This window comes from Pituophis catenifer, unplaced genomic scaffold (assembly GCF_029215685.1).
Source record: "Pituophis catenifer annectens isolate HBS135680 unplaced genomic scaffold, rPitCat1.0.hap2 SCAF_3, whole genome shotgun sequence".
Classification (NCBI taxonomy): Eukaryota; Metazoa; Chordata; class Lepidosauria; order Squamata; family Colubridae; genus Pituophis; species Pituophis catenifer.
Genome location: NW_027256883.1, coordinates 209,544,322 through 209,558,002, shown reverse-complemented (window position 1 = coordinate 209,558,002; position 13,681 = coordinate 209,544,322). Strand labels below are relative to the sequence as shown.

Here is a 13,681-nt window from a genome sequence, read left to right as displayed (position 1 = left end):
AAGTGGTATTAACGCTTCACGGGATCTTGATTCTATCTGGCTGTTGATGCAGCCTGGGAGTCCAGTGGCTTTTCTGGCAACTGCGGGCTCCACCATGAATGCAAGGCGTCCCGCGCGACCGCGCCTAAACACGCGTCTCTGGGTTAACAAGAAGGCTTTTTCGAATATTCCCGCCGGCTCCAGAACCGGGACTTTCCCACGAAGCGAAACGGTGCGTCCATCTCGGCAGAATCGCAGCCTTTCCTCCTCGCAAAGCATCACGGTCGAAGCCAATGCAAATGAGGCTACTCATCGCCCCGCCTCCCCGCTCAGTTCGTTCTCCGTTGGCTGCTATGCTAGCGATAACCTGGGCGATCAAAGCGGAGTCTCGCCTAAAGTGACAATCAGGATGCAAAACTGACGTCAACTACGTGAGGTTTGTTTTTTTTAAAGAAGCGGCTATAACTTTTCCTCCGCATCGTTATCAAAGGAGAAAAGCCTCGTTTAGCTGACGTCACTGCACCCACTTTTAGGCGCTCTGAGTCTTTACTCACCAACAAAGCATTAAAGCTCATTCAAACTGAGCGGGGAGGAGATGAGTAGCCTCATTTGCATCTGCTTCAACCGTGATGCTTTGCGAAGAGGAAGGACCCGAGACTCTCCCGTGATGGATGCACCGTTTCGCTTCCTGAGAAAGTCCGGGTTCTAGAACCGGCGGGAATGTTCGGAAATGCCTTTTTGTTCATCCAAGGACACGTATTTGGCCACGGTCCCGAGGGACACTTCAACCTCAGTGTGCATTGCCGTCCTAGAGCTCGTTGTCGGCGGGGAAAATAACCCAATGCGGATTTCTTGATTGTTGTGAAATTGTCCAATTAATTTTTGGAGGCCCTTCGGTAGGGCTACCTTTATTTGATTCTAAAGTTAGAGAAAAGGTCGATAATTTCGTCCTGTCTTTCCCTTTCCACATGTCGTTAGAAAGTCAGTGTGTCTGTCAGTCATTGTTTGTTCGTATTTTAATATCTTGATGGGTTTAAATGGAAGAAAATCCTTCTGCCTTCGTTTTTCACATGGCTTCTGGTTCCCCGTTAGCAGGATGCAGGCAGAGTGCAAAAGTACCCAACACTGCTGTGGCAACCAAAAAAGACAAAGCAATCCTAAACTGCATTAACAGAGGGATACAATCAAGATCCAGTTGAGGTATTAATACCACTCTATAAAGCCTAAGTAAGACAACACCTAGAATCCTGCATTGGTCACCACACTATAAAGATGTTGAGAGAGACTATAAAGAGTGCAGAGAAGAGCAACAAAGAGGATTAGGGGAGTGGAGGCTAAAACATGAAAAACAGTTGCAGGAATTGGGTAGGTCTAGTTTGATGAAAATAAGGACTAGGGGAGACATGATAGCAGTCTTCCAATATCTCAGGGGCTGCCACAAAGAAAAGGAAGTCAAGCTATTCTCCAAAGCACCTGAAGGCAGGACAAGAAGCAATGAATCCTTTCCTCTCCCTTTCTCTCCCTCAAGCTTCTAGCCCTTTCTCTCCGAATTTGAAGTTTGTAGGCTTTACAGTTGTTGAGATTTTGTGATTAATGCATGAGTGGTTTTTGCTCATATATATATAGATGCACCTCACATTCTTTTATAATCATTTCAAATTTTGTTAACTGTCTCTCTTTCTCCTCGAGAAAGAGAGACAGTTCCACTTTTCTTCCACTTTTATCCATTTCTCTAATTGGAGTAGAGTAGAGTAGAGTAGAGTAGAGTAGAGTAGAGTAGAGTAGAGTAGAGTAGAGTAGAGTAGAATAGAATTTTATTGGCCAAGTGTGATTGGACACCCAAGGAATTTGTCTTGGTGCATATGCTCTTGGTGTACATAAAACAAAACATACATTTGTCAATCATAAGGTACAACACTAAGGAACATAAGGAACAAGTAATCAAATCATATGTTCTTTAGTTGTGTTATATGCTTTAACTTGTTCTTCCAGGCTTCCCATTTATATATCTGATTTTCTTTTAGTATACTAATCCATTCTTTCAATTCAATCTTGGGGAATTTCTCCATTTCCACCACCGGTTTTAAAGGAGAAATTTCTGGCATTAGCCAGTATTTCCATTTATTCCATAATTCTATCCAATTTAAAAAAGGGATTATGAATCCTCCTAGCAATTTTAAAATTAAAAAAGATATTTTAAAATTGCTAGGAGGATTCATAATCCCTTTTCTATAGGAACGTTTCTATAGGATCACCTATTTCCCTTCATTCTTTCAACTCTATATCCCCTCCAGATTAAATCTCTAGTTACTGCTATAATATCTGGGGCCACCTTTAACTGATTAGCTACCCAATAATTTCTAACATTTGGAAGACCCAGCCCAGCCTTTTTTAAAGGTTCATACAATGCTTTACTTGTTCTTGCTCTTTTACAATACACCTCCAGCAACCTCTGTATTTGCTTTAATTTTTCATCCGAAAATTTAATGGGGATCATCCAAAACAAAAAATTAATTTTTGGCAAAACTTTCATTTTTATCATTGCAATGCTTCCGAACCATGGTAATTTCACTTTCTCCTATTCATCTGCTTTATGTTTCATATCTTTCTTCTGCTTTTCATAATTTCTTTTCTTCAACGCTTTATGGGATCTTGATTCTATCTCGCTCTGATGCAGCCTGGGAGTCCAGTGGCTTTTCTGGCAGCTGCAGCCAACTGCGGGCTCCACCACGAATGCAAGGCGTCCCGCGCGACCGCGCCTAAACACGCGTCCATGGGTTAGCAAGACTTTTTCGAATATTCGTGTAGGTTCCTGAACCGGCACTTTCCCACGAAGCGAAACGATGCGTCCAATCACGGCAGAATCGCAGCCTTTCCTCCTCGCAAAGCATCACGGTCGAAGCCAATGCAAATGAGGCTGCTCATCGCCCCGCCTCTCTGCTCAGTTCGTTCTCGGTTGGCTGCTATGCTAGCGATAAACCTGGGTGAGCAAAGCAGAGTCACAAGTGACAATCAGGATGCAAAACTGACGTCAGCCACGTAAGGTTTGGTTTTTTTGGTTTTTTTTTTTGAAGCGGGTGTAACTTCCTCCGCATCGTTATCAAAGGAGAAAAGCCTCGTTTAGCTGACGTCACTCTGCACCCACTTTTAGGCGCTCTGAACGTCGATCTTGACTCGCCAACAAAGCATTAAAGCACATTCAAACTGAGCGGGGAGGCGGGGAGATGAGTAGCCTCATTTGCATTTGCTTCAACCGTGATGCTTTGCGAAGAGGAAGGATCCGAGATTCTTCCGTGATGGATGGACCGTTTGGCTTCGTGAGAAAGTCCGGGTTCTAGAACCGGTGGGAATGTTCGAAAATGCCTTTTTGTTCACCCAAGGACACGTGTTTGGCCACTGTCTCGCGGGACTCTTTAACCTTAGTGTCCATTGCCGTCCTAGACTCGGTGTCGGTTAGCGTCAATGTTAACCGGACGTCGAATTTTCTTGCGCTGCTTGAGAGTCCATGCGTGGGTTATTTCAGTCCTCTGTCTTGAGACTGAGTAAATTTTTGGAAGCCCTACGATAGGGCTACCTCTATCTGCTTCTAAAAATAGAGAAAAAGTCGCCAATTGCCTCTTATCTCTCCTTTCCTACCTGTGTGAAAGAGATTGCCTCTGTATCTACCGTTTGTTGCTCGTGCGCATTGTAATATCTTAATGGGTTATCTGGCTGTTGCATGGGAGAAACCTGGCTGCACAAGTAGGCGACCCCTCTGTTCGCGGAATGCAGGCAGCATGCAAAGATAACCAACAGAGTGCTGTGGCAGCCAAAAAAGCCAATGCAATCCTAAACTGCATTAACAGAAGGATACAATCAAGATCCAGTTGAGGTATTAATACCACTCTAAAGACTTAGTAAGAGCTCACCTAGAATCCTGCATTGGTCACCACAGTATAAAAAAAGATGTTGAGAGAGATTATAAAGAGTGGAGAGAAGAGCAAGAAAGATGATTAGGGGACTGGAGGCTAAAACATGGACAGTTGCAGGAAATTGGTAGGTCTACTTTGATGAAAAGAAGGACTAGGGGAGACATGAGAGCAGTTGGTCCAATATCTGAGGGGCTGCCACAAAGAAGTGGGGATCAACCTATTCTCCAAAGCACCTGAAGGCAGGACAAGAAGCAATGGATGGAAACTAATCAAGGAGAAAAGCAACTTAGAACTAAGGAGAAATTTCCTGACAGAACAATTAACCAGTGGACCGACTTGCCTCTGTGAATTCTCCAACACTGGAAATTTTAAAGAAGAGACTGGAGAACCATTTGTCTGAAATTGTATGGGGTTTCCTGCCTAAGCAGGGGCTTGGACTAGAAGACCTCCAAGATTCCTTCCAACCTTGTTATTCTATTCTATATTCACTGGTTAATTGTTTTGCTACCAAATTTCTCCTTATTTCTAGGTTGCTTCTCATTGATTAGTTTCCATCCGTTGCTTCTTGTCCTGCCTTCTGGTGCTTTGGGAAATAAGTTGACTCTCCTCTTCTTTGACACGCCCTCAAATACTGGAAGACAGTTATCATGTGTCACTCCTAATCCTTTTCTTCCTTAGGCCAGACATAGCTAAGTTCTTTTAACCATTCATTATACAATTTATCCTAATCATCCTTGTTGCGCTTCTCTGTGCTCTTTCTAGGGTCACAACAGTTTTTACATGGTGGCAGCCAAAACTGGTCGCAATTTTCCAAGTGTGGCATTAGAAAGTGGTATTAACGCTTCACGGGATCTTGATTCTATCTCGCTGTTGATGCAGCCTGGGAGTCCAGTGGCTTTTCTGGCAACTGCGGGCTCCACCATGAATGCAAGGCGTCCCGCGCGACCGCGCCTAAACACGTGTCCCTGGGTTAACAAGAAGGCTTTTTCGAATATTTCCGCCGGTTCCAGAACTGGCACTTTCCCACGAAGCGAAACGGTGCGCCCATCACGGGAGAATCGCAGTCTTTCCTCCTCGCAAAGCATCACGGTCGAAGCCAATGCAAATGAGGCTACTCATCGCCCCGCCTCTCTGCTCAGTTCGTTCTCCGTTGGCTGCTGTGCTAGCGATAACCTTGGCGATCAAAGCGGAGTCTCGCCTAAAGTGACAATCAGGATGCAAAACTGACGTCAGCTACATGAGGTCTTTTTTTTTTTTTAAACGTAACTTTTCCTCCATATCATTATCAAAGGAGAAAAGCCTCGTTTAGCTGACGTCACTCTGCACCCACTTTTAGGCGATCTGAACGTCGATCTTGACTCGCCAACAAAGCATTAAACCTCATTCAAACTGAGCGGGGAGGCGGGGAGATGAGTAACCTCATTTGCATTTGCTTCAACCGTGATGCTTTGCGAAGAGGAAGGACCCGCGACTCTACCGTGATGGGTGCACTGTTTCGCTTGGGGCGAAAGGCCCGGTTCTAGAACCGGCGGGAATGTTCGGAAATGCCTTTTTGTTCATCCAAGGACACGTGTTTAGCTGCGGTCGCGCGGGACGCTTTAACCTCAGTGTCCTTTGCCACTCTAGAGCTTGGTGTCTGGCAGAAGGAAGCGTACGCGGACTTTTCCGCTGGGAGGAATAACTCTATAATTAATTTTTGGGGCCCCTTCGGTAGGGTTACTTTTAATTGGTTCTGAAAGTAAAGGTTGTCAATTCCATATTATACCTCGGTTGTACGTTGTCGTTGTTAAAGAGATAGTGTGTGTTCCAATTTTTGCATTGTAATATCTTGATGGTGTGAATTTATGTGGCCTCGATTTCATTGCTTTTTTGGCAGCTGCAGCAGGCGACCTACGCCGCTTGCTGAAGCACCTGGACTCCCAGTAATGGGATGGAGTCCTCCAGGCACTCTCCCTCCTCTCTTTCTCTCTAGGTGTCTCTTTCATTCCGTTTCTTTCTCTTTCATTCTCTGTTTCTCATTCCCTCTATCTTTCTCATTCTGTCTCTTTCATTCTCTGTCTCATTTTCATTCTGTTTCTGTCTTTGTCTCTCTCTCTTTCTCCCCCTCTCTTATTCTCTTTCATTCTATGATTTTCTCTTTCTCTCCCCCCCCCCCCCATTCTCTCTCTCTCTCTCATTCTCTTTCTGTCTCTCATCTCATGGGCCAGCCAGTGTCTTGGGGCCGAGAGGAAGTCAAGCATCTCCCGAGAGACCGAGATGCGCGGAGCACCAACAAAGACCAGAAGAAACGCCCGGGAGATCCAGCAGGAGACGAAGCTTCGCTCCGACTCTGGAATATGGAGGCTGCAAAACTGACGTCACCTACGTGTGGACTTTTTTTTTTTTATTTTTTTAAAGAAGCGGCCGCTGTAACTTTTTCTTTCAAACGGCGATCAGAATCTTGACTCGCCAACAAAGCGTTAAACCTCATTCAAACTGAGCGGGGAGGCGGGGAGATGAGTAGCCTCATTTGCATTGGCTGCAACCGTCATGCTTTGCGAAGAGAAAGTGACTGTCCCGCGATGGATGCACCGTTTCGCTTCGTGCGAAAGTCCCGGTTCTGGAACCGGCGGGAATGGTCGAAAAAGCCTTTCTTGTTCACCCACGGACACGTATTTGACCGCGGTCGCGGGGGACGCCGTAACCTCAGTGTCTATTGCCGGCGTAGGGGCCGGGGTCGGTGAAAGCAGCGAGCATACTCTGGTTTCTCTTCAGATCGTATAAATCTTTCGCCTTTTACTAAAGATTTCCGTGGAGAGGAACATTTATGAGTTTCGATTAATTTTTTGAGGCCCTGCTTCGGTAGGGCTACCTTTACCTGGTTCTAAAAATAGAATGAATATCTGCATTGTGAGTTATTTGAATGATTTAGTAAAAGCTACAGCAAGAACAGTTGTCAGCATGGGGTGAAACTCATTTAAAAGTCTTGCTTAGCAACACAAATCTGGGTTTCTAATTGTGCTTTGTTATATTGTGCACTGTTTTGTGCGTTCATTTGATCCTGGTTTGTTGATCAAAGGTTAAGCCTGCTTTTTTCTAATCTCCCAATTTTTTTGACAAATGGTACCAAATAAAAGCATTTAAAAATTGAAAATTAATATGTGGATGATTTTAATGGGGTTACATTTTCTGTGGTTTTTTATAATTGCACACTAGATCAAGGTAAATTTCTCTCTCTCTCTCTCTTATTGCCTGACAGTTTTTACCCACCAGTGAGTTGGATTCGGTTTTTGCCTGGTGCCGCGATCATAATTATATCCTTCAAGTACATTTTACATTGTTATACCTGTGTGATATTCATGTAACAGAATTGTTGATTAATAAAAACTTTGCAGCACCTGTCCATGTTGTGTCAGGCAAAAAAAAGCTGTCTAGCCATGAGATTTTATAATTGGCACTGAGAGAAAAGGGATCAAAGGTGGAAGGTTTTTATTATTTAAATCTCAGTCTTACGGTTGTGTTCCAACAGCATGATTCACCTCTCACAGCTATATTTTCACAGAATTGACTTTGGCTAGGATTAACCTGGATTGACATCTGAAGCAGGCAGTGTCATCCATATCTAGCCTGCTAATTCAATTTAAGGAGAATGGGTTGTCCAAACCTAGAAAAGGAGTTTATTACCAGATTAATTGGGTTACAAGAATGCAATTTAGAATGTACCAGGGGTGAAATGCTCCCGGATCGGATTGCCCGATCCGGTAGCGATGGCGGGTGGTTCGGAGAACCGATAGCAAAAATTCCTGCGCTTCCCCCACCATGCCAGCTGAGCCGCACGATCATCAGAGGCTTTTTTTTTTTACTTTTAAAAGCATTTTTTCTACAACCTCTTCTGACAAAAAAATGCTTTTAAAAGTAAAAAAAAAAAAACCCTCTGATGATTGCGTGGTTCAGCTGGGATCGTCAGAGGCTTTTCAAAGCATTTTTTTCTGCAACCTCTTGGCCGAAGAGGTGGTAAAAAAATGCCTTGAAAAGTCTCTGACGATTCCAGCTGAGTTGCCTGATCAGCAGAGGCTTTTCAAAGCATTAGAAAAAATGCTTTGAAAAGTTTTATTTTTAAAAAGTTGGCCACGCCCACCCAGTCACATTACCACCACCACCACCACCACCCCCAGCCATGCCCAGAGAACTGGTAGTAACAAATTTTACATTTCACCCTTGGGATGTACCATATATAATCCAACCAGCCCTGGGAATATTTATTTCCAGTCATTAATGTTTCTCTCACTTGGCAAATCTACCCAGTCGTATAGAGGGGCAATGTTGTGCCATGATGTGAATCACATTATTTGGGTGATGGTGTCCGTTAATCCTATTTTAATACAGGCACAGATAGTCCTTGAGTTATGATCACTCATTTAGCAACCATTCAAAGTTACAGTGGCGTGGAATGAGTGGGATTTACAGTCAGTCCATAAAATTGCAGCTTTTACAATGGTCTCACTGCAGAGGTGGGTTTCAGCAAGTTCTGACCAGTTCTGGAGAACCGGTAGCGGAAATTTTGAGTAGTTCGGAGAACCGGTAGTAAAAATTCTGACTGGCCCTGCCCCCATCTATTCTCTGCCTCCCAAATCCCAGCTGATCAGGAAGAAATGGGGATTTTGCAGTAACCTTCCCCTGGAGTGGGGAGGGAATGGAGATTTTACAGTATCCTTCCCCTGCCACGCCCACCAAGCCAAACCCACAGAACCAGTAGTAAAAAATGTTGAATCCCACCACTGCCTAACTGGCCAGATAATCATGATTTGAGGACTCGGTGCCTGCTTAGTTACCAGGTATTACAATTTTTCCACAACTTGCATTCACATGATCACAATTTCCAATGTTTCCTGCAGGCTTCCCACAAGCAAAATCAATGGGGAAGCCAGCAGGCAGTCAGACGTTGCTCCTAATCCCTTGCTATTCCACCCAGTAGTCCTCCAAAGCTACTGCTGTCAGAATCCCCCTTCACTTGTCCATGTTCTAAAGCACCTGGCTATGGCACCTGTGCACCAATCAGTGGGCTTGCCTGGGGCTCCCACCTCTTCCTGCTTAATGACCTGTGTGGCCCTGGAGTTATGACAGCAACTGGAACTGTGGGATTGTCTTCACTAAACAGTGTGGTCACATGATGTGACATCACTTAGTGACAAAAATTGGGATATCAAAAATTGGGATACCAAAAATTGGGATCGCAATTGCCTTTATAACCCCAGGACTACCTGTAGTCATTTAGTGACTGTCTCATTTAACGACTGTTCGCAGTTAGTGATGAAAAAGTAACTTTGCAACCAGTCTACCCTCTCACGACCTTTGCAGGTCTCTAAAAGAAAGGAAAGCTGAAAAAAAGATCAGAAAATCATTATATTTTACTTAGCAGGTGCTTTGTTTAACGACCAAATTGCTGGTCCCAATTATGGTCGCTAAATGAGGACTTCCGATACTACCTTTATCCTATCAGCTTACTGTTCTTTGTGCTTCCTCTGAAATGTTTTCAGGACCTCACTTCAGTAAACAGAATACAGAACACAAAATAACAGAATCGGAAGGGACCTCGGAGGTCTTCTAGTCCAACCCCCTGCTCAAGCATCAGACTCTATAACATTTCAGACAATGGCTGTCCAGTCCCTTCTTAAAAGCCTCCAGTGATGAAGCACCCACAACTTCTGAAGGCAACTTCTGTTCCACTGGTTAATTGTCCTCACGGTTAGGCAGTTTCTCCTTAATTCCAGGTTGCTTTTCTCCTTGATCAGTTTCCATCCATTGTTTCTTGTCCTGCCTTCTGGTACTTTGGAGAATAATTTGACTCCCTCTTCTTTGCGGCAACCTCTCAAATATTGGAATATTGCTATCATGTCACCCCTAATGCTTCTTTTCTCTCTAGACTAACCATATCCAATTCCTGCAACTGTTCTTAGGTACGTTTTAGTCTCCAGGCCCTTAGCCATCTCAGTTGCTCTTCTCTGCACTCTTTCCAGAGTCTCAACCTCTTTTTTTATAATGTGGTGAGCGACCCAAAACTGGATGCAATATTCCAAATGTGATCTTAACTAAGTTTGTTATAAAGCAGTAATCATAACTTCGCACGATCTTGACTCTGTCCCTCTGTTTATGCAACCAAGGATTGCATTAGGATTGCACTTCACGAAGTCTGTAGGATTGCCATGTGTGCCTCCCAGCAAGAAAACAGATCGAACTGACAAGGATGGGGAAAGTTTTACGCACTCATTAATTACGGAAAGAAATAACAGCTGGATGCGGACAAGTTTTCAGCTCACATTGTCCTTGTTCTGCCAGACCCATTTCAGCTCTGCCAGACAAATCCATGGCCTTATAGATTTGGAAGGCAGCTGGGAAGTTTCCTCCCTGCTCAGTATGGAATCTACTGCAGTGTTTCTTAACCTTTAAGATCTGTGGACTTCAGCCCCCAGAATTCCCCAGGCAGCATGGAGAATTCTGGGAGCTGAAGTCCAAACATTTTCAAGATGCCAAGAGCATCTTGCACCTTCTTCTTGCTCTTTCCCTCCCCTTACAGGTTCTCATCCAGTTTGACAGAAAAGCATATATTTTGAAAAATGCCTATTTGTCTTGCAATACCCTATTTATTTATTTTTACAAAAACACTTCCAAAGCTTCACAATTTCATGTGGTTGCTGGAGAAAACGCTGAAGGAATTCTTCTCTTTCTATATGTGGTGAGACTCGTTTTGCATTGACCTACAGGTTTCCATTTAAGAGGTCACCCTGGTGCTGACTTTTATTTCCATCAAGAATTTTTATAAATGCTTTTAACTCTAACTCACAGGCGCTTGGAGTGCCAAGTTAAAATAGAAACTCAGATCATAGGGTGGTAGCGGAAATCTTGGGCAGTTCAGAGAACCGGCAAATACCACCTCTGGCTGGCCCCAGGAGTGGGGAGGGAATGGGGATTTTGCAATATCCTTCCCCCTGGAGTGGGGTGGGGATGGGGATTTTGCAATATCCTTCCCTCAGGGGTGGGGTTGGGATGGGGATTTTGCAATATCCTTCCCCCAGGAGTGGGGTTGGGATGGGGATTTTGCAGTGTCCTTCCCCTGGAGTGGGATGGGGATGGGGATTTTGCAATATCCTTCCCCCAGGAGTGGGATGGGAATGGGGATTTTGCAGTATCCTTCCCCTGGAATGGGGAGGGAATGGGGATTTTGCAATATCCTTCCCCCAGGAGTGGGGTGGGGATGGGGTTTTGCAGTATCCTTCCCCCAGGAGTGGGGAGGGAATGGGGATTTTGCAGTGTCCTTCCCCTGGAGTGGGGAGGGAATGGGGATTTTGCAATATCCTTCCCCCAGGAGTGGGGAGGGAATGGGGATTTTGCAGTATCCTTCCCCCAGGAGTGGGATGGGAATGGGGATTTTGCAGTATCCTTCCCCCAGGAGTGGGGAGGGAATGGGGATATTGCAATATCCTTCCCCCTGGAGTGGGGAGGGAATGGGATTTTGCAATATCCTTTCCCCAGAAGTGGGGTGGGGATGGGGATTTTGCAATATCCTTCCCCCTGGAGTGGGGAGGGAATGGGATTTTGCAATATCCTTCCCCCAGGAGTGGGGTGGGGATGGGGATTTTGCAGTATCCTTCCTGGAGTGGGGAGGGAATGGGGATTTTGCAATATCCTTCCCCCTGGAGTGGGGAGGGAATGGGGATTTTGCAATATCCTTCCCCCAGGAGTGGGATGGGAATGGGAATTTTGCAGTATCCTTCCCCTGGAATGGGGAGGGAATGGGGATTTTGCAATATCCTTCCCCCAGGAGTGGGATGGGAATGGGGATTTTGCAATATCCTTCCCCCTGGAGTGGGATGGGAATGGGGATTTTGCAATATCCTTCCCCCTGGAGTGGGGTGGGAATGGGGATTTTGCAGTATCCTTCCCCCAGGAGTGGGGTGGGAATGGGGATTTTGCAGTATCCTTCCCCTGGAGTGGGGAGGGAATGGGGATTTTGCAGTATCTTTCCCCTGCCACACCCACCAAGCCACGCCCACAGAACTGGTAGTAAAAAAATTTGGATTTCACCACTGGTCCAGATTCGTCATGGTAAACCTATGGCACGCGTGCCCAAGGCGGCATGCGAAGCCATGTCGCCCAGCACACGTAACCTTGCCTGTTTGTCTTCCGGATTTCTGGCGTGCATGCGACGATCAGCTATCCTTTGCGCATGCGGCAGTGCTGAAAACCGGTGTGTGCATGTGCGCCAGACACCGGATTGTCAAGTGCACATGCGCGCCAGAACCCGGAAGTTTGGCTTTTCCGGAGTGCGATCTCTTCACACATGTGGCAGTGCCGAAACCGGCCTGCGCATGTGTGCCAGCCACTGATCGTCAGGCACTCATGCGTGCTAGAACCCAGAAGTTCAGCTTTTCCAGAGCGTGGCCCTGATGAGTGCCACATGCCTTTACATTTTCCTGGCCAGCCCCATTGAACATATCCAACCACATCACAGGCTGGATCTGGCCCATGGACCTTGAGTTTGACACCGCTGCCTTAGGAGGAATAAGACAGGTGTGTGCAATTGTTAGCTGAGCTTCTTAGCTCAGCATGTCTTACAGACCTACCAAAAAGTCAATTATCAGGAGGACCGGGGGGAGCCAAACACGCACGGGTGATGGACTAACTAACCCTTTTTCTCATTCTTTCCAGGGATCTGCGCTTCAACCGCATCAAAAGCATCCAGCCAGGTGTCTTCAGGAATCTGAAGAATCTCGACACGCTGTAAGTTGCTCGTGGGCTCCCTGCTCGTTTCACCCGCCTTTACCTAAAATGGAAAAAGCCACAAGCTGGGTTTTTTTTTTTTTTTTTTGGCCTAACCTAGCAGAAATAACCCCGCTGAGCAATGGATGGTTTTGATTTTCTTGGCTGGGGCACGATACTTAAGTTAGGTCACGGTCTGCTGGATGAGTTTCAAGGTAGCTTGGCTTGTTGGCTCAGATTGGGCAGGCAGGACCACCTGCTCTGTTTTGTTTGGACAGGCCTGTGTTTTATTGCATGCCAGGAGGTCGTAGCTCATGAGTTGGGCTTCAGAACTTCATAGGTTTCTAGGAAGCCTTGAGATATGTAGGACAAGAGGCGGGCAATTAATTTTCTCCAGGGCCCACATGAGAAAAACTGGGACTGTTGCAGAGGACCGAAACAATAGAGGCCCTTTGGTGCTTCCTGAGCTCGGTTGTTTTCTTACAGATGTTTCGTTACCCAGCTAGGTAACTTCATCAGTGCTAGAAGGGAGTGGGGGTTGCAGCAGGGATGAAATCTAAAATTTTTCCCTACCGGTTCTGTGGGCGTGGCTTGGTGTGTGTGGGTGTCCTGTGGCTCAGTGGGCGTGGCCAACTCGATGTCACTCACAGCCATGCCCACTCAGTCACAAGACCCCCCCCCACCCACTAAGCCACACCCACAGAACCCGGTAGGAACACTTTTTAAATTTCTATTCTGCCACACACTCTCTCTTTGCTTTGGGTTGGGGGCCAGGGATGTGCCATTTCCTGGGGGCCCTGGAGCCGCCGCCTGCCTCAACCAGGTCGGGGAATGCACCATTCCCCGATACCAGCCTTGCCCCGGAGCCGCTGCCCGCTCTCTCTCATCACCAAGTGGTGTGTCCTTACCTTTCTCCCGCGGCTCCGACCACCCGCCCCATTCTCTGGAGTTGGGGAATGTACCATTCCCTGACTCCGGCCTTGCCGCGGAGCCGCTGCCTGCTCACCCTTCGCCACGCGGTGTATCCTACTGCTCACGTTTCTCCCATGGCTGGC

The 13,681-nt window shown here is 46.2% G+C and overlaps 1 protein-coding gene and 1 non-coding gene across 2 annotated transcripts in view; both read left to right on the top strand.

The window, feature by feature from the left end:
• The window catches only part of LOC139314498 (peroxidasin-like), a 125,115-nt gene that overhangs the window by 64,974 nt on the left and 46,460 nt on the right, over nt 1-13,681 (top strand). The window contains exon 2 of the mRNA XM_070940149.1: nt 12,576-12,647. Coding sequence (XP_070796250.1) covers nt 12,576-12,647 — 72 coding nt within the window. The remainder of the gene's footprint in view (nt 1-12,575; nt 12,648-13,681) is intronic.
• LOC139316050 (U5 spliceosomal RNA) lies at nt 6,625-6,739 on the top strand. Its single transcript, XR_011600309.1, has one exon. It is a non-coding gene; the product is annotated as a U5 spliceosomal RNA (small nuclear RNA).